Source organism: Tyto alba, unplaced genomic scaffold (genome assembly GCF_018691265.1).
Source record: "Tyto alba isolate M040663 unplaced genomic scaffold, T.alba_DEE_v4.0 Super-Scaffold_18, whole genome shotgun sequence".
NCBI classification, from domain to species: domain Eukaryota; kingdom Metazoa; phylum Chordata; class Aves; order Strigiformes; family Tytonidae; genus Tyto; species Tyto alba.
In genome coordinates, this window is record NW_024881280.1 from 9,508,164 (window position 1) to 9,532,628 (window position 24,465).

Consider the following 24,465-nt stretch of genomic DNA (forward strand, 5'->3'; position numbering starts at 1 on the left):
GAGTCACACCTAGCAGCTGTAAGGCAAGAACAAGACAGAACACTTTCTAAACAAATGTGTTTATTTTGTTAAAAAACAAAGAGTTACACTGGCACCAGAGGCTTCTTCGTAGTCAGAATGCCCTTCTCAAACAGGAGCGTGGCTAGAGAAATCTTGTCCTCCAAGGTTTCACACGGAAGGTTATCCACACTGACATGGTTTGGATAGGAAGACAGGAGAAATTCGATACTGTCGGTATACTCAGGATCCATCTCAAGGAACTTGGGTTCCTCCTTGTGATACACTCTCGAGTTTTCTGTTGTGTAATATAGCATCACACCAGCTTCTTCATTACACAATCTAACGATGCCATGGCGGAGGAGACGTACTTCTGTGTCTTTTGTTATCTGTATATCGACATCGCAGGGGCCCCCATCCTGCCACCGGGCTGGGAAGCCGTACACACTCTGTGCCTTTTCACTCTGCGTAAGCACTGGGGGGAGACAGTCATGAAGAAATGACTTGGCTCTCTGATCCACAGCAGCATCAATGGGCGCATAGTCAACGAGCTTCTTTATCAGGCCCTGCACCTTCTCCACAAAGGCCATCCGGCGAACGTCGAGCGTGTCCGAGTTAGCGACCCCCATGTACCCCAGGTAGTCCATGGGAAGCCCTTGCCGGTACTCCACGTCCTCCTCCAGGGCCATCTGCAGGGCAGCAGGGAGGAGCTTCTCCAGGAGATCCCCCCAGGAGTTCCTCTGGTAGGAAGACACGGTGATGTGGAGTGAGTGCGCGTCAGGGAGACAGTTGCCTTGGTGGATAAAGCCGCGGGGGAAGTACAGCATGTCCCCGGCCTCCAGCACCGTCTCCAGCATGGGCTCGCCGAGCTCAGCCTGCGTCAGGTTTACGCTGGAGAACTGGGGCAGCACCTCGGCGTCTGTCCGGGGGCTGTAGACACGCCAGTGCTTCTTCCCCTCCAGCTGCAGCACAAAGGCCTCGATGTCATCGTAGTGGGGGGCAAAGCCCTGTGTCCCCGGAGGCGTGAGGTACGTGTTGGCCCCCGCCATGCTGCCGAAATGCTCCTGCAGGATGGAGAGGAAGTGCCAGACGGTGGGCGAGAAGGCCTGGGGGTTGAGTAGCCGCAGGGAGCAGCCGTTCTGGTAGAAGTCCCAGACGACGGCAGGCAGGGCCCGGCCGGAGGGGTTGTGTGTCTCCCGCACCCCCTCGGCGTAGCTGGTCACGTCCAGGTGGGTCCCAAAGCACACCTCGCCGCCTCGCAGGGCGGCCTCGAAGTCAGCCGTGGAGAAGAGCCCCGCGTAGTACCCGGGGTCGCCCCGCCGCACCAGCAGCGGTGCCCGCTCCCAGTGCCGCCCCAGGAACAAGCCCGGTGCCACCGGGGCCACCAGCCACCGGAACAGCTCGGCCGCCCGCTGCCGGCTGTCCTCCAGCCGTCCCAGCCGCCGCAGCAGCCCCGCCACGCCGCCGCCTCCCTCTCCCGCCTCGGGGCTGCCGCCCGGCGTCTCGGCCCGCTCCGCGCTGTCGGGGGACGACCCGGCGGCGGCGCCCGGCGGCGGGGCCTCCGGTTGCGGGCCGCCCCGGGGCCGCGCCTCGGCCCGCTCCGCGCTGTCGGGGGACGACCCGGCGGCGGCGCCCGGCGGCGGGGCCTCCGGTCGCGGGCCGCCCCGGGGCCGCGCCTCGGCCCGCTCCGCGCTGTGGCGGGGGGTCCCGGCGGCGGCGCCCGGCGGCGGGGCCTCCGGTTGCGGGCCGCCCCGGGGCCGCGCCTCGGCCCACTTGCCGCCCGCGGGCAGCGGCGTCCCGCAGCGGCGTCGGCGGCGTCTGCGGCAGCAGCTTCCCCGCCGCTCCAGCCGCCCGGCCCCCGCCGCCCGGCGGTACACCGAGAGGGCCGAGAGCCGCCCCAGCCGCCGCCGCGGCTCCTCCACGCCGCCCGCCGCCATGGCCGCTCGCCCCGCCCCGCCGCTTCCGCCGGGGCCTTCGCCGCTGTGGGCGCAGCCGGAGCGCGGCGAGCGCGGGATTTCGGGTGGGGGGCGGGCCCCGAGTGGAGATGTCGCGCGTCTGCTCGAGGGGGGCAGTTCTAAATGCGTGCTGGTGTGTAAAACCTTGTCTTTTTTTCATCATCTCCACTTAAAATACACCGGCCTTAGGGCCTTCCCCTCTGCCCCCCAGAAAGGAAAGGTGAGGCGCTTCCACTAATGTGGATAGATTTGTTCCCTGGCTGGAAAGCTCTCCTTTGTCAGGATGCCCTAAGCGCGCCCAGAAAAGATTTGTTCCAAGGGTGTACCATACGGGTACGCCTCCAGACAGCGTGCAGCCTAATGAGGCAAGATAAGGCCGCACTGATATTACAAGGTTCTGTTGCTCAAGGAACGGAAATCCAAGTTGGATGGCGCTAGTTCTGGTGTGCCATCCCTCCTCCCCTTTCTTGTGCTTCTCACAGAGGTACCAGGTGGAAGGTTACGTCCTCTCAAAGGATCCCAAAAACCAAAGGGCGGTCGCGTCATGTAGTGTTGTGGAGGTTTTTTTTTTGCGCAAATCCGCTAATTGCCTGACAACCCGGGCAGACCTCTGTTCTCTCTCCATTGCTTTTCCCAGGCCTGTCGCTTCCTGGATGGACAGTGTCAGCGGCAGGGCAGGTGCCCCAGCAGCCTGGGGGCTGCTCTGCGCTTCCAGGGGCTGCAGCTTCCCCACGGGAAGCGTTGCTGGAGGGCAGAGGACGGACCGGCAAGACCCAGCTCATGGCAAATGTGAAAACCTGTAGGGGTTTGTAATTGACAGACTGCGTCCATGCTTTTCTGATCAAGAACGAGCTTCGGTACAAGAAATTCACCATGCAGTCCTTCCGTGAGAAGAATCTTTGATGGCCTCTGGTAATTCATGGGAATGGATTTTGCATGAGAATTTCATCTCCAGAGGCTGCTGTGAGTGTAAAGCATTTAACTGGAGCGCTTACCCAAGTGTGCCCAGGAACCCTCTGGTTCACAAGGGTGTTATTTAGCCTCTCACAGATAGGAGTATCGGCTTCGCACAATATGTTAAACAAGCAGCTAACATTCATAAGGTATGTGCAGATCTTCTGTGTGGGCCACTCAGTGTGCTGGGCCTAAGATACAAAGCTGAAAAACAAATTTTCACCTCTTTTAACTCTGCCATTGCCAGAGTTTCAACCCAGACCTACACTTCCATTTTACCACAAGGAGCAGAAACCATTAGTTAGACCTAATGAGGATGAGATCAGCTGTTAATTCTAGAACAGATGCAGATATCTTAAAGATTTTTTTTTTTTTTTAATTGCCTTAAACCCAACACAAACCAGCCTCACAGCGCATCATTGCGCTATAAACAGCCAGGACCCATTTTGTATATGTGCAATAACAACGCTTTTCATTTTGGAGGTGTTTTTCGGGCAGCTTTCTGCCGGCAGAGCCTTTGCAAGCCAAAGCTCCGGGAAGAGCAACAGCAGCAAAAGACTGTCCTGCTTGCACCGTGACGGTTTTTGGCTGAGGGAGCCGGATTCCCGGCGTGGGGCGGCAACGGCTCCGCCGCCATTTTCGGCGTTGCCAGCAGGTGGCAGAGGCCGATCAGCGCTCTGCGCCCCTGCGGCGGGAAAACACGCGTGGGAGGGGAGAACCGCGTGTTCCTGGCAAGGTGACTGGCGTGGATGGGGTTTAAAACGGGAGGGAGGTTGTAGGCAGCCCGTGTGTGCATGTGTGGACTGGAAGAGAAGGGAAGGGTGAACTCTCTATTTCAATCCATTCTTTGTTTTCCCAAGGTTAAGCCCTGCTTACCAGAATAATCTTATCAGCTGAAACCGTTTCAACAAAACTGGGCCCTTAACAAAACTGAGATGCAGGCACTTTGAAATATGGTAGGTTAGGCCATTGTATGCTTCAGTTATACGTAAGCATGGCTAAATAGGCTTGGGAGGGGGAAGGCCTTTGAAAAATCTGAGCATCTGGGTGGTTATTTGTGTTACTGTTTAATTTACTGGAGTGCAACTGATCCTTCTCAGAAGAAGCTGGGCACTGTATACAGAGCCTGACCTGAGTTACACCGTAATATCTGTAATGACTGCAGCAAAGCTATTCTGGATGTTTACCAGTACGGCAGGTTCAAAGTCCCATTCGAGGGCTCTGATCTTCACGCAGATGTCACTGTCTACCACCGAGAGACAGATGATTGACACTGGATTTTTGTTTGATGTATAACAAAGTCTAAGAGAGAAGGACACAGTGGAAAATAATGGTGGTGAAATCTCTCTAACAATAAGATATTTCTTTTGACAATTTAGCCTTTCTAATAGTAAATGCTTTCAAGAATTAAGAATGTTGCTATTTTTCTGCTCGACACAAGAAAGGGTCTTGACCTAAGGCAAAAAGAGAGCTTCAGTATCATTTACAGAGTACTCAGATGGTTGTCTAGGAATAGCCACAAGGTCTACATGCTGTTTTCATTCATTGTCCAATATTTCAAGGGAATTTGTAGTAAAGAAAGAACGGTGTCACATACAGCTCTTTAAATAAACAAAAGGAAAGTAGCACAGATCTCTGAATGATTAGGTGGTCCCCAGCTGCTGCTCACATAGACAGAGTAGCAACTGGAGGCTCAATTAAATTTCTTAATTAGAATTTAGCACAAAGTTACTCAGATTTTATGAGCCTGTAAGCTGCATTGCCAAGAGCCACACGTGTTTTATTTAAGAGGATGTAAAAAACGTGGTGAGTACAACTTACTAAAGAGCCACAAGTGACTTCAAAAGAAGTAAGTAAATGGCACCTCAAAGAGATGTAGGGTTCATTTGATATTTTAACCTTATGTTATTCTCTGTTCAAATAAGGGAAATCTCGAGTTTGAAGAGCAGTTCAAGTAAGGCCTGACTCTGCAAAGCTGTGAGCAGTCTTCACTAATGAGTGGAAAGGGCAGAATTCTTTGCAGTTCTCTGCATATTGGATACTCAGTTGTTCACCACCATGCAAACCGCCCAGTACTTTCTCTGTTCCCGGCAAACCATTAATGTAAACCAGTCACTTTTAGAAAGTTAAACTCAATTTAATCCTTTTTCTCATTATTACTTTGCTGGCAACCTTCCTTTTGCACTGTCAGTTTTGTTCTCGTGCCAGAAGTAATACCCAGTAAGGAAAAGGAACATTTAAAGCCTTCACTAATGGGTTTCCTGAGCTGACAATCTTTCTCATACAGCCTGGTGAGATCCAGGATGTCATCACTGGAAGGACACTGGGATGGATTGTGAAGCCCGCTCCTTGTGAAAGCTATGGAGTTCACTGCCAGATAACAAGACTGAAAGCTAATTCAGGAACTGTTTCTCAAGAGCTATCCTCTGGCCCCCCTCATCAGAGTGAATGCACTCACTCACTGAAGCATCTCTTGGCAGAGATTTTGGCCTCTCTCCAGATGTTTCTCTCTTCTCAGGGATTTTCTTATTCAATGACTGGCTGTGGTCTTTAATCCTGGTTATCTTGTACACAGAGCCCCACTGAGAAAAGAAGCCTTCCCTGCCATGGAACAGTCCAATTAAAACAAATTTATAAAAATAATAATTACAAGGTCCAGTCCCCCCTATGAAATTATCTTTTTGAGGGATTTGGAAGGACAGACATTGTTACATGTGATACTAAATACATACTTTTGTAAGTTAAAGGTGAATTTACATAAGGTATTTGAGTAGCACCCTTGACTGAGCTTACTCACCCCCTTGATGGGGCATGCATATTTTGAAAGCATTTTGAGATAATTTTGTGAGGATTGTTGTGCTCTTAATAGACACCACCTAGCATTTGATAGCATTGAGCAGATACCATCTGCAGTAACTCTGTAGGCAGTGACTAAACACAAAGCCGCAGACTCCAAGACTGGTCTTGTTGCTTTTGAGTGGAAGGAGAGAAGTAAATGGCTAGGAGGGGAAAACCCCCATCCTAAAATGAAAGCAAAGAGAGCCTGAATGAAGTATTTGCCCCATAGGGTTAATCACATCTAGGCAATCGAGATAGAAGGTATAGTCAAGCTGTTCCTGCATGTATCACGTATCTTGTACTAGAGAGTATTCTTTTGATGTGCACAAACCGTAGCTCTTGACAAGCTGTTGATGCTTTTCTATGGAAGAAAGATTTTAAAGGATTCTTGTTATCCACATCTTTTCTGTATGAATGATGGCAACTGCATAGCTTTGCTCATTAAATATATTTATGCCCACTATTTTAAAATGAACATATAGCCGTGCTAACATATAGCAGCACCATTCAACATTTTCTTCTTCTGTACATTTCTCCTTTTCAGAAGCCTTGCAAAAGACTTTACCTTTTATTTCTTCTAAAAGCTGCCTATACCGAAGTTTTTCTTAAGCACTCTGAAATTGCTTACTCACCTCTGACACAGCACTACCAAGATGGATATCGTGCAAACAAGACGTCTTGCTTTAGCAACCATATCATTCAGATCTGCTCAGAGCATCATAGGAGAAAGCCCATGTTGTACTTGCTTATTTGCTTCCCACAGTAGATTTGTATTGCTACTAGGCAATATAGCACCTTCTAGAAGTATTTTTGAACATTTTCAGTGCTCATCCACGCACATGGGCTCTCATTGTTTTACCTGTATTGTCAAAAAGGTGGAATTCCTCTTGGGTGAACACAGTTATAGCAGCATAAAAATGCTTATGTTGTAGTATTTATACTGGTATGGCTTGTTCCTAGAAGGGATAATATTATGGTGTGATTAGAGAAGGGAGATTTAATCACTGACATTGTTTTAGATAGCCAATAGGGGAGAACAATGTTAAGCCTCGGGGTACCTGCAGTGAGGATGTGGAGTTTGCATTACCATGAGTGCATGTGTAATGTACTCTCAGGTCCTTAGGGGATAGGGTGCCATCCTGCCGTCCCACTGAGAGCAGAAAGGGTCTCAGCTAGAAAGGCACTGCTGACAGGAGTGAGTGGGCATGACAGGAACAGCCAAGTCCGTTTATCCTGTGTATTATCCATGGAGCCCTGTTCTCCATCTTAAAAGAAGAGGTAGAAAGGGGGAGATTGGGTTGGGTTTCTTAGGAATGCTACGAAGTCTCTCGCAACTCTTCTGTAAGGTTTAAGGCACCTTGAAGGCTTGCTTCCAGTATCAGGCCTTGGAGAATTCATTTCCCCCCTCGCATGGGAACTCTCTGTGGGAAGACTGACAACACAGAACGTGACTCAGACCCGCAGCGCGGCACTGCGAATGTGCAGTTTGCTATGTTAGATGCTCAGCTTGTCCAGCTAGGTGACCCCTAGGTCATCTTCCTTTCCTTTCCCACCACAGCCCCCTTTCCCGTCGGTCGCCAATGACTATATGGGGAGGTCAAGTGAGGGAGAGATACAAACAGCTGAGGAGAGAAGCAGTAATGGCAACAAATCAATTTAACTACCTAATAAATATTTGTAAAAGCTATATATAGCTGAAACATACATTAGAACTTTATTTACAATAGCATGTCCCAGCCTTTTCCTTGTCAGCCCTCAAATACTTTTCATTTGGAAGTAAAGCATCTTTATAATATGGGAATTGTTCCTTAAAAATTTTTTAGGATATTATGTTTTATAAAAATTTTGGTCAGAAATCCAGAGACCGTGGATAAGATGAAGAGCTACACTGAAGCTACACCAGGTCAGGAATGTTTTCATAGAATGAGAGGAGAACTCTGGACTCATAGAAATGTCTTGTCTGTCTAGTCATTTTGGAGCATGTTTGGCTCAAACATAGCTGTGTCGTGCTGCTGGCTGAGAGCAGCAGTCTGAAAGTAATTGAGAAGGAACTGTGAGAGGGAAGGTTTTGCTTTCCAAGCAGAGGGATATGCAAAAAGATGGAAAAATAAAAAAAAAAAAAAGGTATCATCTTAGTTTAATCTGTGAACAAGGGATGATTTGGGGGTCAGAGCATCAGTCTGAAACTCAGAGTCAGCGTCACGCTCATACTTCTGCCTGAGCACCTCCTATGAACTTCTTAAATTATTTTTGCACACGACGTTCTGAAATTCCCACTGATTTCAGTTGCTTTATTTTGTAGATCTTTGCCACTTTACATTAAGGCCCATGTTCTTTGTTGCTCTGTTTCTTTGCTTGATTCAGAAACAAAGAGGAATAAGGGGGATGGCGCATGCAGGGAGAAGATAATGGTGCAGAGAAACCTCCTGTAATCTTTGCATTTAAATTTCCTTTTTTTTTTTTTTTCTTCTTTTCAGCTGAATGCTCTGGGAACTGTTCTGGCTTGCATTATGGACAAAGTAGCTGCTTGGAAGTCTGGTGAGAGGAGGCAGCTGTTGGAAATACACATTCTGGATAATGCTCTCAGGCCAAGCCCCGTGGGCGCAGTCACAGGGGTGCCGCAGGAAGAGGATTCCCCCAGGTAACTTCCCTTTGAAGCGCAGCTTCCCCGCTGGATTCAGCACCTGGTGCTGCCTCTGCTGTGGACATGGAGGCACGCTGGCGTTTCTCGGGCTGAAGGAAGGAAACCCAAGGACGCTGTGGATCTCAGAAAGTCCCCATCACGCAGGTTAACGCGTGGCAGAGAAGCCGGCTCGCCTTTCCCCTGCAACCCTGGCCTCTAGCTGACAGAGATCACAGAGGCAATTTTGGGAGGGCTGGCAGGAGCAGCACGTTCCGCTGCAGCCCGTGGGGAAGGCATCGGTTATTACACGTGGTTTCCTGGAGGGAAACCGAGGTGGCACTGGGCCCCGCGGCTGGGCCTGTGGGAGTCATGCTCTGCATGCCACCGCTGCCAGGGTGGCCGCTGCTCCTGCCAGGGGCTCTCCAGAAGAGGCCAGTGGGTCTCCCCACTCGGGGAAAAGTCCTCACGGCAGCTGTGCCGGTGAGAGGTTTTGTCGTCCAGGCGCCTGCCCCTGAGCTCTCCCTCGCGGCAGGTGGTGGCACGGGGCCTGCTGGCATTGCCGGAGCAGCCCGCACACCCAGCTGCCCAAACTCCAGAGCTTCGGAGAAAGGAACCCACGGAGCGGCGTGGCTCGGCCCTGCCTGCCCGGGAGCCGCCTCGCTGCTGCGAGAGGACGGGACCCACGGTAGAGCCAGAGCGGAGACCGGCGGCCAACCGCTCTGTGGAAGGGCACGTCCCCGCGTGGCGCCTGGGGGGGGGGTGGGGGGTGGGAGGTATCTCCGGGCGCGTTCGTGCCCGGGGCCCCACGGGCGCTGCCGCCCGCCTTCCCGCCGCGCAACCCAACCCTTTCGCCGCGCCAACGCAGCCGAACCCCTAGTGGGGTAGGCGGGCCCACCGCCGCAGCTGGCACCTCTGGCAACCTATCCTGGCACTCTGCTGCGAGTGCCTCAGCCAATCGGAGGCGGCAGCAAAAAAAAAGAGTGGGGGCGCCAAAGCCCCGGCGTGAATAAAACACCCGGGACCCGTGGGCGGAGAGAGGTGGGGTCGGGACTTTGACGGGCAGCTCCTCGCAGCAATCCAAAGGCCGGAGGACGGGGCGGGTGGCCAATGGGCCACCGGGATGGGCGTGGCAGGCGGCGGGGGCGGGAGGGGGAGCGGCGGCAGTACGGCTCGGTGGCGACGGGCGGCTGAGGAGGTGCCGGAGGGAGGAGGTTGCGGGCAGCAGGTGAGCGCGGCCGGGCCGTGGGGTGGGGTTAGGGCCTTCACCACGGCAGGCGGGGGCCGCAGCCGTGGGCGGGTGTAGCGGGGCGTGCGAGCCTTGCGGGGTGCGGGGGGTGAGGGAGGGGTAGGGGTAGGGGTAGGGGGGTGCGTCGGAGGCGGGGGAAGCCTGAGGGGGTCGGTGAGGCGGGGGGGCGGTGGTGCCCCGGGAAAGTGCGTGCGCCGGTCGGGGAAGAGGCGGGGGCGTCCTCCGGACCCCGCCCCGGGTGGGCAGCGGGGTGGGCCCCGGCGTGAGCCCCGGGGTGGGGTGGGGCCGGGGGCTCGGCGCAGGTGGAGCCCGCGGGGTGGGGGGGAAGGCCCTGCGGGAAGCACCGAGCCGCCTGCCTCGGGGGAGCGACCCCCGGGGCGCTGCCGCTTCCTAGTCTCCCCCCCCCCACTCCCGGGGCTGCCTGCGGTCTCTCCTAGGCCTTGAATCCTGGCCAGGTTTCCGTCAGAGGGTCCCTCCGGGCCGGCTGTCGCTGTGCGCGGCGCTTTGTATCGCCTCCCGCCCTTGCGGGGGGGCGCCGGGGCTGCGGGAAGTTCGGGCTTCCCCCTCACCTCCACCTCCCAGCCCCTCCGCCTCGTCTCAGCCGGGGCTGGGGCGCTGTGAAGTTTGGGAGGCGGCGGGACGAGGCTCCGAGGCGGGGGCGCCGACGACCCGGTCGCACAGGGGCAAGGGCCGCCTTGGGCGAACTCGTCGCTTTTTCACCCGTGTTCGTGGCTTCGCCGGTCCCTTTCTGCGTGTGCCGCAGCCCCCGCCGGGCTGCACAAAGGAACAGGCGGCCGGGATCGGCTCTGCCTGCGAGGCGCAGGAGGGGTTGATGAGCAACAGCGTGCGAGGCGGAGGGCTGCTGGGCGCCGGGCGAGCATCCCTGCCCTCCATTTCCAGTCGAGAACGAAGGGTTAAAACGCAGCTTCTGCTTGGAATGCGCTTAAGTCCTTTTACTGCACTTACGGAGATGAGCAGTCCTCAAGAATGAAACGATGCATCCCTCAGAGGAGAGTTAATGTCTTGCAGCAGCTCCGGTCTACAACTCCTTCGGTCCAGTAGATTTATGTAATCTACTCATTAATGGTTTATGAAGTGATAAGGGAGCTTTTGGGTTGGTTTCTGTGTGCTACAGCGTTTTCAAGGTGGTTGTCAATGTTTCTTAATTCAGCTGTCCGGAGTAGGAGATACTCGTAACTCTTAACAATGCCTGACTATACCGTTTAAGGGGTTTTGTTTTGCTTTGCTTTGTTGTAGTCTTGTATTTTTGATTTTCCTACCTCTCCAGAGAGGCTCCCGAATGAGGAGAGTGAGTAAAATGGAAGGCACAGTCATTCTGTTTGGCTACAGTATTACTCTAGGTATGGCTTGTAGCAAAAAGTGTAAATATTTAAATGGATTTCTGACTCATCAGTTCTATTTGACTTATTGATCTACAGTTGCTGCTGAAACGGTCTTTATGATTATGCAGGAGTTAATAGTTACCGTAGAGAAACAGTATTGTTTTTCTGCTCATCAGTGTGTGTTTTCCATTTCTTCATCTCTTGGCAATTCTCTGTGGAAATGCTGCTTTTTTTTTTTCTCTTAGCAAAAACCTTACAGAAGAAATGAAAAATATTGCAAGCAAAGTACAAAAAAATGCATCTGAGATGTGTTCATCCTTGCCTGTGATTCTTAAGCTTGCTTGATAGCCCGAGTTATCCTACAGTAAACTCTTTTTAATCTGTAATTGAATAAGGTGTTGGTTTTAAGCCTCAGTGAAAACTCTGATTTACAGAACTCTAAACATAACACATCAAAGAAATCTTCCTAAAGTATACATATGAAATGCAATTCAAATCAGCCATTTAAATTCTTATTAGCCAAAAATTTATTTTTCAGCCTGGGAATTACTTTCCTGCATGTATTACTTCTTTTAAATGTGTGGAAACTGAAGGTGCATGTAAACTAGGCAAGTTTGTTTATCTTCTCACCCTGGACTTGTGAAACCCTCTGATTTTCGTATTAGTAGCTGACAGCATTATGCATTTAGGAAGAGAAAAACAAAACCAACAAGCCACACTGGGCTCTTAAAGCTCACAAGACTTATAATACTTAGAAGTTTGATATAGCTTCTTGGTGTCAGAATGATCTGTAAGTATTTTTCTTTCCTACCATAATCAGCATGGTGGGATAAGAACCTTCTGAAATGACAATGAAAATCCTTGCAAAAGCGCTTGCCTCCCCAGGAATAGAGGCTATCAGGAAAACATATTGTTGTAGATTTTTTTTTTATCATGTGTTCATAAGAGCTTGTTACAGCACCATACAGGATTCTTGAATTCTGTCTATAGATGTTTTTATTCCACTAGTAATATTGGTGGAGCTGTATAACACTGGAAAAACAATTAATTTGCCCTAATGCTATAGAAATTAAATCTTTACTCTAGAAAAGATGTTTCACAGAATCTCTCAGGTAACAGATTCTTGTGGCAGTCTAAGCTGGTGTAATTGCTGATTTTGGAGTCCTATCCTACTTACTACACTCATCTGACCTTGTTCTTTTTTTTGGGGAGTGGGGGTGGGGCAAGAGGTCAAAGTTTATTTATATTCTTATTTATTTTGTCAGCTTATCAAGCAAAGTTGGTTTAAACTAATGTGAAATCATGGCCTTAGTCTTGCTTTTGGAGTTCGTGTTGATCCGTGAACGTATATTAAAATGGCAGATTACTTGTTCAGTTTAGGGATCTCAATTTTAATAAGTGACACTAGAGCATATTGCCTTACTTTTTCTACAGAATACCAAGCATAAACTCCATCAAGGTAAGACTTAACACGTCCTCTATAGTCATGTTATTGCATTACCACTGGAGCAGCTTTGATTTCTCTGGTGATGCTTTCACCAAAAGGAGCTATTTTTCCCCATTAGTACTTCTTTGCTGATCCAGCTGAAAATGGTGTTACAGAAGAATGTTGAGCTTCAGTTGGATCAGCTGCCTGAACTGGCTGACTTCATGGCTATGCAAATGTTATTGCTCACAGAGGAGGAGGAGGCAATGACCACTCTTTTCTGAAGCAGCTCTATTTTAGTTTTGCCTAATCTTGTCAAGAAACTTGGCAGCTTAAACTGGGGCTGCAGTGGTTCTGCCTCCTCCTTGACTGTGCATCGTCCCCAGCTGGCAAGGAAGCCTTTGTGGCTGTGAGTTAAGCAAAGTCAGGGAGTTAATCAGGCTGGTAATGAATTGCTTTTTTGTTTTGTTGGATTTTGGCTGGATCATGTTTCTGAACTGGCTGTCCATCCAGGTCAGGGGGTGGGAATGGGACTTCCTGTTGAAGTGAATGAGAGGGTGGGAGATGGGGCCATAGTAGCTGTGATTTAAATTTCCTTGAGCTTTGCTGGAACCGTACCTTTCCATCAACGTGACCTGGGTTAAAAAAGACCTATAGCAAACTGTTTTAAGCTGTCTTGACTGATAAAACCTCAAATAAATTGGAGAGTATTCTGTTTTTCTCAGCTGGCACGTTGACGTGGGTGGTAACAGCGGGAAGCGGAGGATGAGGAGCTAGGGATGAGCTAAGCGCAGTAACCTCAGACTGACACAGATGTGTCTGGAAGAGGATTTGTTCTCATCTTAATTGTGGGATCCATCAAATACCCATTTTGAACTGATGTTCTTTACAGTGTATAGTTAAAGCAGATGTTGCATCAGAAGGAAGAAACTTTCATAACAAGCAAGATCAGGAAGATGATTCCACTGTGCAGGAGGGAGTGTTTTTTTTTTCTTCTCATCTGTATTGACTGAGTCTCACAAGCATTAATAGGCTGCCATCAGTCTAGAAGTATAAATGGCATCATGTCATGCGTAGCTGCAGTTACACATTCATCTAGAATATGTTTAAGTGTGTTGTAGGAGATACTTCTGAAAACTTGATTTGATTTGTTTTGTTCAGCATTTGTCCTTACAGAATAATTCTTTGTAGAGTCTCGGTGTTCTGTAGTTATCAGATGTGATGGTTTAAAGATGTTTCTGGATAGTAATTTATAAATGTTCTGTTTCTGCTGAGTTGTGACTGGAAGTGTGTCAGGGCAAATGATTTGTGTGTGAGAGATTGGCTGAAAGAGGAATATGGATGCCAAAATGTAAAGGTGCTCTTGAGGAATATGTGAAATCATTAATTTTAGAGTTTGGGGGGTCATAAACAAGCTCTTGGCTTCTTTGAGTGCTGAATATGTGGGATTTCTGAGATTTTGCTGGTGGGTTTTGATATTGAAGCCAGAACCAAAGTTACTAGCCTTCTAAGTGAAATAGTGGCTTCAAATAGAGTGTATTAAGACTTGGACCAAACAGTTTGGATTTTTTTCTGATTGCCTTTCCTTTTCTAGGAAACAACAATCTGGAACTTCCTGCTGAATTGGATTGTAAATGGTACTCTTTAATCTTTTGGTATACCCAGAGAGTTTATTCATGTAGGTACATACTTGGGCCTGGGCTTCTTCACAGGGCACAGATCCAGGAGCTACAAGTACTAGCAAGGATATTAAGAAAAAACATATATTGCTGCACTTGGCCAGAACCACTCTTATGGCATGCTAACTGTTTTTAATCCGGATGTGACCGCTTCTAATCAGTTTATTTTTCTAGGGAAAAAACCCCAAACCTTCAGGGCCTCTCTTTCTGTGTAATGTTGTTTACGCTTGATTAACACAGTTCAAGCCTGTGTTGAGGCTGCACTCTCAGCAGTGAACTGATTCTAGACTGTAAAAGAAGCTCGTTTCAATCATCCACCAGGACTAGGGATACCTTGGCTTGTCCAAGGCTGTGAAGTTTGCTGATGGGCACCACTGAGGTGTAACTGCCAAATTCTCCTGGTTACTCAGTTTGCCTAGCAAGTGAATGCTTAGTGGCTGTTAAATGCTTGGGTCTTTAGTTAGCTGATATCTTCGTGTGTTGACTTAAGATTTTGAGTGAGGATAGTCTGCTTTCAAAGGCATTAATTCATCAACTGCTGAAGTAAAAATTGTGGAGACATGGGAATTTGTTCCCGGTAGGGAGGAATGACACAAATAGAAACTTGCTTCACAATTGATATAGGCCGGGTGTAACTTTTGTTTAGTAACTAATGACAAAAGTGTTGGATCTGTGTTTTTGCTTTGTATTCATAGTATGAAGGAAGAGCAAGTATGTTCTTTCCTTTTAAATGTGCTTAACAGTAATGTTCTAATTTTGTTCTTGAATGTTTTTTTCTGGAACTGGGTAGCGCTAGACCAGTTTGTGAAACAAATAGCCAAATACCATAGTCCTATGAAACTTAATTGCTGGCTTGGCTTTTTGCTCTAATATTTGTTTCTTACTCAAAGTAATGACCTGAATTCTGTGGAAAATAATCAGTGGGTACTTTTTCTCACAAAAAGAGAGTTGGTACTCATTTGTTTCATACAGGTTGCTGTAGCTGCAGGGCTACAGAGATGTGTAGGCTGTGCTCTGGAGGTTGTGGTGGCTCACATCTCGGCAGTGGGATAGATGAATTTTGCAGCCTTTGCCCCTGCTTTACTAATGTCTTTGTAAAGTATATACTTTTTAAAAAGGCTGGCTCTTTTATTGTCAGAGTCTGCTGAACATGATCTTTCTGCTGACTAATTTTCATTTACAAGAATGAGATGTGATGCTGTTTCCAAAAAGCCTGTGAGGCTTAATCAAAAAGCCCAAGAAAGAACTTCCCTGTCATTAACATGGTACTAGTCAAGGTTTAGTGCTTTGTGCTGGGCCAGGATTCCTGTGTGGGTTCTTCCTTGTAGTCCTGATCAATGCACAGTCTGCGTTTGTGTTGAGTCATTGCCTTTTGGGTTGAAATGTGTATCACCTGTGTGTCTGATTCCCTAACCCAGCCTGAAAATACCATGTGTTCGAATTAATGTCTGGTTTAAGGTCTTATGTAGACCAGATTTTATGGGATTCAGTGGTTGTGATATTGGTTTTGGTCTTTGTATTTTAGCAGATATTTACTGATATAGTGGCTTTTTGAGGTTTCTTTCTGCCCTCCTCTGCCCCCCCCCCCCAGTGAATTATCAGTAGTGTAGTTAATAGTTACAACTAATTGTGCAGTCTCTCATATAAACAGACCTTGAACATAATCACAGGTTAATTTAATATTAAGGGTTCAATTTTGCTTATGTCTATACATTTTGGTATTTCTGCATAGGTTACAGTGTTTACATGGAAATCATCTCTAATGTAACGTGCTCTTTCTTTAACTGGGTTTGTGCAGGGTAGCTTTGAAAGAGTGTCATGACATTTGTATGCATATTTATTTACAAATTAAGATTACTTGCTGTTTTTTAAAATGACATGAATTTGTTTTTTTGGAGGCAATTTGTTAAAGTGCTTCTCAACGATGCCATGCATGGATTTTCCTATGTAAAGTAAGTAGCCTGTAAAAAGCCACCCAGTCTTTGAGCAACTGGGTAGCCCTGTGTATTTCCCTTAGCTTGGTAGCTGAAAGCCAGCCTCGTGCAAGGGAATGGAGGACTGTGATTCAGTTGGCGTGTATATTTTTGCCAGGATATTTACTGAAAGCTGCTATAAAAGAGTTGGTTTTTTAACAGCCTTTTCATAGTTGATTATATATTTTTTTGTAAATCTAAGATATGTCTTAGATTTACTGTATGCAGCTGGCAAATAGAAGAGAGCCACTGAATGCTTTGTTGAACTCTCTGGGTGTGTGTTGGGTAGGTGCATCATTCTAATATTAAATATGGATTGTTTATAATTTCATTTAAATGTCTGTAATGGCATTATGTGGCTTTTTTTTTTTTTCTTTGTGTTTTATTTTGTCAGGATAAATTCTGACCTAGTAGCTTAGATGGCCTAGAGACTCCTCCACCAGTCTGTGAATGGGATGGTAACTAATTTAAGTCACTTCTGTGCTGCCCCCAGCAATAGCACAGAGGTACATCAAGATAATTTTTAGGTTTTCTCTTAGCCTTTTACCAACCTGAATACTTTGTCTTGGATTTTCATAAGGAGAACTCAGAGTCTGTGTGAGTGATCTTATTTGGAGGAAAACAGTTATTTTTTCCTCAATACTGCAATACAAATGTTCATAAATGTTCAAAGGCATTAAAGGAGAGCTTGTAAGATTGTCTTGGCACAAACTTGAACAGCCAAAATATGTAATTATTTCTTTGCTGTCTAGCAATGTAGGGTACACCACTTTAAAGAGGTATATGCATAGTACTACCAGAAAGTTTTCCTCATTCTTAAAAGTATAGACTTTGTGCCTCAGAAATTATCCATATTTTGACATATATGACATAATAGTTTCATGACCATTATCTCACATTTCAGACACGGTACTGTAACTTCAATTTTATTGCCAGTTGCAATCAGGTATTCTCTGTGTAGTGTAATTACTCTTGCTTTAGACATCATTTACATTGTGTGCAAGAGTTTGTTCTCAAGATAGTAATATTCACACAGTGTTTAGTATCTTGCTCGTGCACAGAGCAGGAACATAACTGGGACATTGAAAAAGGTCAACATAGTTTGTCAACCTACTAAGGTAAGGACTCAATTCTGCAAATCTTGCAGAGTAAACAATATTCATCATTGAAGTTTAAAAAAAAAAAAATTCGGCTGTAACGCATACTAATTTAGCAACTGTTAGATTGCTCTTCTAGTACTGAAGATTGAGTTCTTCCTTCTGAGGCAGACAGTGCTGAGGTAGAAATACAGATGCATCAAATACACTGAGGTCTTGTGAACTGTGGAAGTGGTGTTCTTGTTTTGAAAATCCTAAGGATGTTAAAGAATTTGATCAAAATAATTATTTTTGAGGAAATCCGGGATGAAAATCTATCTGAGTCTGTCTTAATCTCTTTATTCTTTAATTTCCTGGTTTAATTTCTTAATAATGTACTGACTGCAGTGGTTTGCTGTGAATGAGTACGGTCACTTGGTTGGAAAAAAACATTTTCTACAAAATGGCTTGCCGCCTTCTGTTGGATGTTGTCTCACCCACAGGAATCTGGGTGATTTGATGGTTTATTACTCTTTCATCATCTTTATTTCAGAAAAAAAAAAAATCAGGTATTCAGAGGTAAGAAACTTTTTGGAATGTGATGTGTCCTGGAATTGTTTGAGATGCTGCACTGTGACTTATCTCCACTGATAAGGCTTGCCTGATGGCAGCTAAGCTTCTTGCAGTTTAGCATCCCAGAACTGTTTGATTGTACATTCCTTGCTTGAATGGAATAAACAATAAAGACGATTTATTTTTTCCAAGTTTGTTTTCAACAGGATCAGTTCCCTGTTTTCCACTTCTGCAGTCGCTAGCACTAGGGCTTTGGGTGGGGGAGAAAGAGCAGAGGGGCTGTGTTGTTGCTAAAAGGAAGTGACACGAATCCGGTGAATATGGCTGATGAAACTATGAGCTGGTATATTTTGGAAGTGGTCCGTCCTGCCTTACCACCATCACGCTCCAAAGGTCCCACCTGAGGTGAACATTATGCATTTAGGAGCTCTTTCCCTGGAGTTACTTCTAGATGCACAAGTGATCTCTGCGTAGAAGAGAGGCTGCCAGTAACGTGGTATGGCTAACAATGGCTCTGTGCCTCTTCAGTAGAAAGGGATCTGTAGCTCTGGTTACAGGAGCCACCAACTGCAGAGTGTCTTGCCCTAGGATGTAGGTTTCCGAGATGAGAACACATCTCAAATCTGTCAGTGACGGTAGATTTCCTGACTACTACCACCTTGTCTGGCTGTCTGCTTCTAGTAGATGGCAAGATGTTATCTTGAACCAGCCTTAGCCCTTGCTCCCCTTATAGTGTATTGCAATCCAGTGGCCAGACTTAGTTCTATCCTCTTGCATAATAGCCCTAGAAGTAGGGGTTTCTGCAAGTAAAGGCTGTGCAGCCCTCTAACCACAAGCAAATAGTAGTATTTGAATGGATGTCTTGTTTTTTACAGCTTTAGATCAAGTGGGAAATGGAACCTATTGGTGTAGGAAAATGCTAAAATGGTTAATGAGGTGATTGTGAAGATACAGTTTATCTTGGTAATAATAATGTTACCTTAAGGGGGAAAAAAAAAAAAGGTAGTCCCAAAATCTTCCTTCAGATCTTTTACAAAGAATGGAAAACCTAATTTCTTTTATGGTCCTAGGCTATGGAGTTGGGTTTTTTGTTCCCCTTCACACATTTTCTCTGGCTCCAGTTACATCTAAAAATGTATAAGCATGCTTACTTCAGGCTTCTTAATGTGTCTCTTATGTGAATGATTGCTTATTGTTCAGTTTACTGCATCAGTGTTTGGTGTAGGTAAATTCTGCATAAGCTTCCTTTCTGCTTTCAGAGACGGTCTTTCAGCTTTCTAATGTGCATCTTTCTGCTGTGAGACATATCACATGTATAAAAACTGATTAGATGCAACTATGTTTGCCTTTATCTTCATGAAATAGCTAATGATTTGTTGACTCATGTATTTGAGATGGCACTGCATCCCGTTTAGTCCTCTGCAGAGCTACTAGATCAATCTACTGTGAATTGCTGTCCCAGTTTCTTCAGTGGAAAGGGACTGGCAGCTGCCAGTCTTGCATCATGTTGTTCCAAAATCCTGAACACTTTTGTTCTATGGTAGGTGTAAAATAGCTATAGCTGTAGTATTTTGAAATTTAGGTTGGAATTAATTCCATCTTCCAGGACTTTGATTTCACATATACTTTGTGGCATTTGTGGATATCGCAGCATTTCATGGCTGAAAATTGTGGTTTTACACTGCACTTTCCTTGGTTTACCATGTGGTGCAGCATTTATAAGGCATGTCTGGCTGGTGGGGCTCTAAACAATACTGGCTTAAAGGTGCATGCCTAATTCTTGGGACATTCTGTTTTCAGAAAGGGGGCAATGGTGCCAGTGCAGAATAATGCTGAGAATTGCTTCTGTTGGCTGCTATTTACATGGGGCTGTGAATAGCCCTTCCACTCAGAACTTAATAGCTCTTAAGGTCCAAGCAAAGTAGTTTGCTGAATTCTGTTAATTTGCAGCTCTTGCTTCTTTTAGGCATGTCAGAATGGTTGAAGACAATTATTAGTTTAGGAAGTAGCAAGGATGATTCTGTTTTTTTTTTTTTCTCAGAAGCACCACATTAGGGGTTTTAATCTTTTAAAAACAAGCAGATAGTAATTGCCATGTCAGGTGTCATTAATGAGTACTTATTTAACTTCAATAGACTATTAAAAAAGAAAAGAAAGAAAAGTAATGTTCTCCTAGTAATCCTGGTATGGAGTATATGAACATCAGTCTCATTTATGCTTAGGTGCTAAAGCAAGCTGCGTTGCTGTATTAAATTAGATATTGTATAATTCTCCATTTACTTTGGGGACTTTATTATTGGCTGTTTTAAGTTTGGAACTGAGTTACAGAAGTTCCTGGGTTTTAATGTTAATTCTTTCATGCAATTTAGAAGTTGTTTTTATTTTCCTGAAGATAGGAATTCATGTCCCCACACTCTCCTGGCAAGTCTTTAGTCCCAATAACATTTGTAAAGGTTTTAACCAAGTGAACTGTCATTAATATGTATTATTTTCTTACAGTTATAATTTCCTAATGGAGTTGGTATCATTTAAGTTCAGATGCATGGAAAATGTGTGAGGTGGTTACTGTTTAGGTTGTATTGTATTTCATTACTCTCAGTCTTGTCCAGAGCAAAATTAGGGAAGTTCTTCACATCTATTTAAGGTTTTTATGACTCATCTTTTTGGGAATAGAAATACCATTTACGGTTTATCTGAAAGGTGATCAGAATAGTTTAATGTGCTTAAAATGATCTTTCATTTTGTAGTAAGTCTGTATCGTTGTGTAGTGGTTTTCAAGCAGGTAGCAGACTATTTCTTTAACTGTGACTAATGGAACGTCTGAATATCAGAAATTCAGGTTAACAGGAAGGGGGGGAGGCAGGACAGGTAGCAGATTGTATAATTCTACGTTATATCCATGAAATAAATCCAATGTGTAGGACTCATTCAAAATAGAATTCTTCTGGTACACAGAAAGTAGAGAATGTTGAAGAAAACTGCAATTTCCATGCTGATTTTGCAAACTAAAATGTTCCATGGTGCATTACAGGTTTGTTGAAGAGGAACCTGGTTGATGGATCCTCTCTTTCCGTTTTTTTTTTTTTTTTTCCTCTTCCCTTTTTATTTTCCTTAACCATCTCCCATAGAAACTTCAAGGTGAAGGGTGCAGGTTCTTTTAGTGGAAGACAAGCTTGTGAGATCTGGCTTAATTTTTATTTTGTTCTACAGATCTGTTTGCTAATAGGTTATTTGTGGTTAAATGCAGAAGACTTAAATTTTGCAACATTAACGTTTAGGTTCTTGTCATGCCAGACTGAGGGATGTGAATCATGTTTTGGTTCTCTGGTGTGGTGCATGGTGGAAGGTTAGGAATGTGAGAATCTTTATGAAAAGAAAAGGGTATTTACTGCTCAACGTAGCAAATAAAATAGAGACGACACTTGAGTCCTCTTACTTTCTGGGATTGAGTGCCACTCAAACCTGCAAGATGGTTATAACTCTTTGGATTTATTGTTGTAAGCCTCTTCTGAAGTTTAAAACATTTCTGTGGTTCATTGGTCATTCCTTCTAAAACACCACTGAAGGAGGTGGTAGATGTGCTTCTAGGCAGTGTTATGACATTCAGAGAAACAGCTGAGGGTGTGAGCTGTAAGCTCAAAAATAAATATTCCAAGCAAGTCCTGTTCACTAAGAAGGATTTTGATTCTGGCAGTGACACTACTGAGGATGTCTAAGGATGGCCCTGGCTATCTCATGAATGCTGCCGGTGGAAGAACTGATCTCCTTGCTCATCATGTGCTTATGCTGTGTCTTTTGTGTTCGACTCTTTCATAAACCATAACCATTCAATGAAACCAGCAAAAAGATGAGTATTTTCTGCTGCTGTGATGAGCTGAATTGTCTCCAAGGGGTCTGGTAAGTGCTGGTGTAAGGGAGAAAGGAAACTAGGGGGAGCAATGGGCAGTTGGAATGGTACAACCACCTCCTACAACCTGGTTTTATATGTGAAGGGATCGTAGTTTACATCAGTTCAGCTTCTCCAGTGCAAGGAATAGAGAAGTTAATTTGCAGCTAGTTAAACCTGGCTTGGATTTCCATGTGGAAGTGTCATGCTGGTGACTTTTGAGATGGTAGGAGAGCAAAAATGTTGTTTGTGTGTTTTGAGGGGGAAGTTGCACAAAGTGTCAAACAAAAAAGGACTTGCCCTTGAAAAAAATTGTGTTTCAACTTTTAACAAGACGGAAGTGTTTTATGCCATCCATTTGAAGATGTTCCTCATTCCAAAAAAGTAATAAAAGATGCACTGGTCTAGAGAGGTACGCCAAGGGCAAGCATGGCCTTCAGCCCCAGTTGTCAGGGCCCCCTTCTGAAGGAGGAGAGGATGCTGGAAACTGTGGTGACTGACTTGGGGAGGGCTTTTGTTTTGTGTTTTTTTTTGGGTTTTTTTTGTATTTAGAGTATGGATGTAACACTTTCACTTGGTATGTGTGGGATTTGGGCTTTGAATAGGGCTACTTGGTCAAATGGCAGGTAGGTTGGTGTTAGGCGGGTAGGGGTGGGGAAGCACCAGCTTTGAGAAGGTCTGCCAGGTGCCTGAGCTGTGCACCCATGACCGGAGGGGACAAGTGCTGGGCTTGCCCCGAACAGGTGTGTTGGAGAACTGCACTTATGCAAAAGCTTGAGCAATGGCAAACTTTTTAGGCTGTGAGAGGAAGGAGGTTATTGCTTGTGGGTCCTTAATGTCTGTTTTCTTCTCACCCCATTGCTGATGGTTCTTCTCTCTACCTCTCAGGGGAAGGAAGAGGAACCTCTTGCCTGTGTAGTCTGCCTAGGAAACCTTGTTTATTTCAGGAGCTGCCTCTTACAATACAGATTGCTCTGAGCATTGACTTTTTTTGAGACAGATGCTCTAATGGAAATAGATGTTTATATGTTAGTTTCTGAAATTTGTCCATTTAATCAGCTCTTGCTTTCAGAAAGGCTGTGTCAAACACAGAAGAATTTGTATTTCTATGCTTGAAACCCTGAGGTGCCAGGGAGTGCAGGTGCAGGCACTTGCTCTAACTGTTCAGTACAATCTGTAACAGTCTGTATTTCACCTGTTAAAGATGTGGAACCGTTGATTCACTTTATCTAACCTGTTACAGGCTACAGCTGTGACATGGTTGCTCTATTCTGTGTTACCGAAGCATCAAGTCAGTACCTTTAATGTTAATGACCACTTACCTTTCTAGCAAAAGGGGGTAGCAGTACCAGGTACCCATAACTGAACTGGTAATGTAGCTGATTATCAAGCTGTTAGTCCCCAAACAAGGTCTGCCAAGAGTACAGAATTTCTGGAGGGAAAAAAAAAAAAAGAAAATTGTTAACTTTAAATAGCCTCTGCAAGGAAACCTAAGGTATAACCGAGCTCAGTTAAGTTGGAAAATTCATCACATGGACCAGTTAGTAGCGAGGCAAACACCTTGTATTTATGGAAGAGCTAAAGAATTTTAGCCATGAAAGAAATGCTGTATGATTATAGTCTCAGTAAAATTTATTTGGGTAGGAGGAAGTGTTTAATTTCAGTCTGCTCCAGCCAGCTTTTCTGTAGTACTCTGTGATGCTAAATGCCAAGTAATCACTGTTTTTAAAAGTTATTTTGAAGTAAACTTGCATGTTACATGTAACTTAGGAGAAGAAACTGAATATTAAGTACACTTTGATCTGTCTTCCTGGTACAGATGCCTGCTGTGTTTATTCAGCTATACCTTAGTACTTTATCCTTAACATTTCTGTGGAATTTTTTGATTCTGTTAACAGTTTGCAGTCTCTTTTTCTTTAAAGAGTGGTGATTGAGCATTGCTATGTGCAGGTCTGACTTGAAATAGGCAGTAAACAGCAGAATTTGAAACATGTGGTTTCCCAGTTTGTTTAGTTCTGTGATGAGAACAGCTGATCTAGAAAAACCTTAATGGGATTATGTATGCTTTGATTTTATTAAAAGAAATCTGGTTTTGCCCAAAACTCCCCTACATAACTGTTGTAGGTTTAGTTTCATTTTGGATGCAGAACTGTGTGTGCCTTTATAAAGTCCAGGTGCTTCTGTCATTTAAACACTGTAATCTATTTCTACTCTTTGCTTTAAAAGCCTCTAAATTTGTCAGTATTAGTAATTCACTGATAAGATGTTATTTGGGCCTGAGTTGTGGTAGGAATGGTCAATTTTGACAAATCGGAGTGTGTACTTTTCTCCCTACCCGCTTCATTCTGGTGTGTGACACCAAATGGACAGCTTACTTGCTGTGGCACAGCTGGGATTTGGCTCTTTTGCCGAACGGGGTTCTCAGGTCTCCTGTGTGTTAATGTTGTAAAGGCGATCCAATAAGCTCTATGCATGTGTTGGATGAATCTTATTTTATGCCTAAAGTAATAAGGGATTATTTATATAATGTTGTGTTAAAAAATTACTGTTGTGGTGTTTCTAGAAAAGCACTCTACGAATTGTTCTAGTAATTTATAAATCTCTATCTATAGACAGGCATTCAGATTTTTAACATTAGAGGCTTCGTCTATTCCATGCAGAGCAGAATCAGGTATCTTGTCCATGTTTTTCTGGAGACTAAGATCAAAATTCTTTCTGAATTTGGCAAGCAACTTTTGCATTGTTTTTTGAACCTGATTTTTTTTATTTATTTATTTTTAATTCCTTGGTGCCTGCATCTTTGTGAAGTAGCTGGAATGTGCACACAGAGGTTCTGCTGGTAGGTGTTGGGAGTGGGCTGCCTGAAAGTGAAGTGTGAGACTTGTGCTTAGGCATG

General features: G+C 45.4%; 2 protein-coding genes across 4 annotated transcripts in view; one reads left to right on the forward strand and one right to left on the reverse strand.

Moving 5' to 3' along the window:
* Positions 1-43: 43 nt before the first annotated feature.
* RIOX1 (ribosomal oxygenase 1) lies at positions 44-1,934 on the reverse strand. Its single transcript, XM_042790931.1, has one exon. The coding sequence runs from the start codon at positions 1,932-1,934 to the stop codon at positions 84-86; it is 1,851 nt and encodes a 616-aa protein (XP_042646865.1). The 3' UTR covers positions 44-83.
* A 1,663-nt stretch (positions 1,935-3,597) lies between these two features.
* Positions 3,598-24,465, forward strand: part of NUMB (NUMB endocytic adaptor protein) — a 102,781-nt gene continuing 81,913 nt past the window's right edge. The window contains exons 1-2 of one of the 3 annotated variants that reach the window (XM_032984771.2): positions 3,598-3,642; positions 8,222-8,385. The gene's annotated coding sequence lies outside the window, so the exon portion shown is untranslated. Of the gene's footprint in view, positions 3,643-8,221; positions 8,386-9,515; positions 9,593-24,465 lie in introns of those variants that run through there. The other 2 variants (XM_042790672.1, XM_042790673.1) reach the window with 2 other exon arrangements.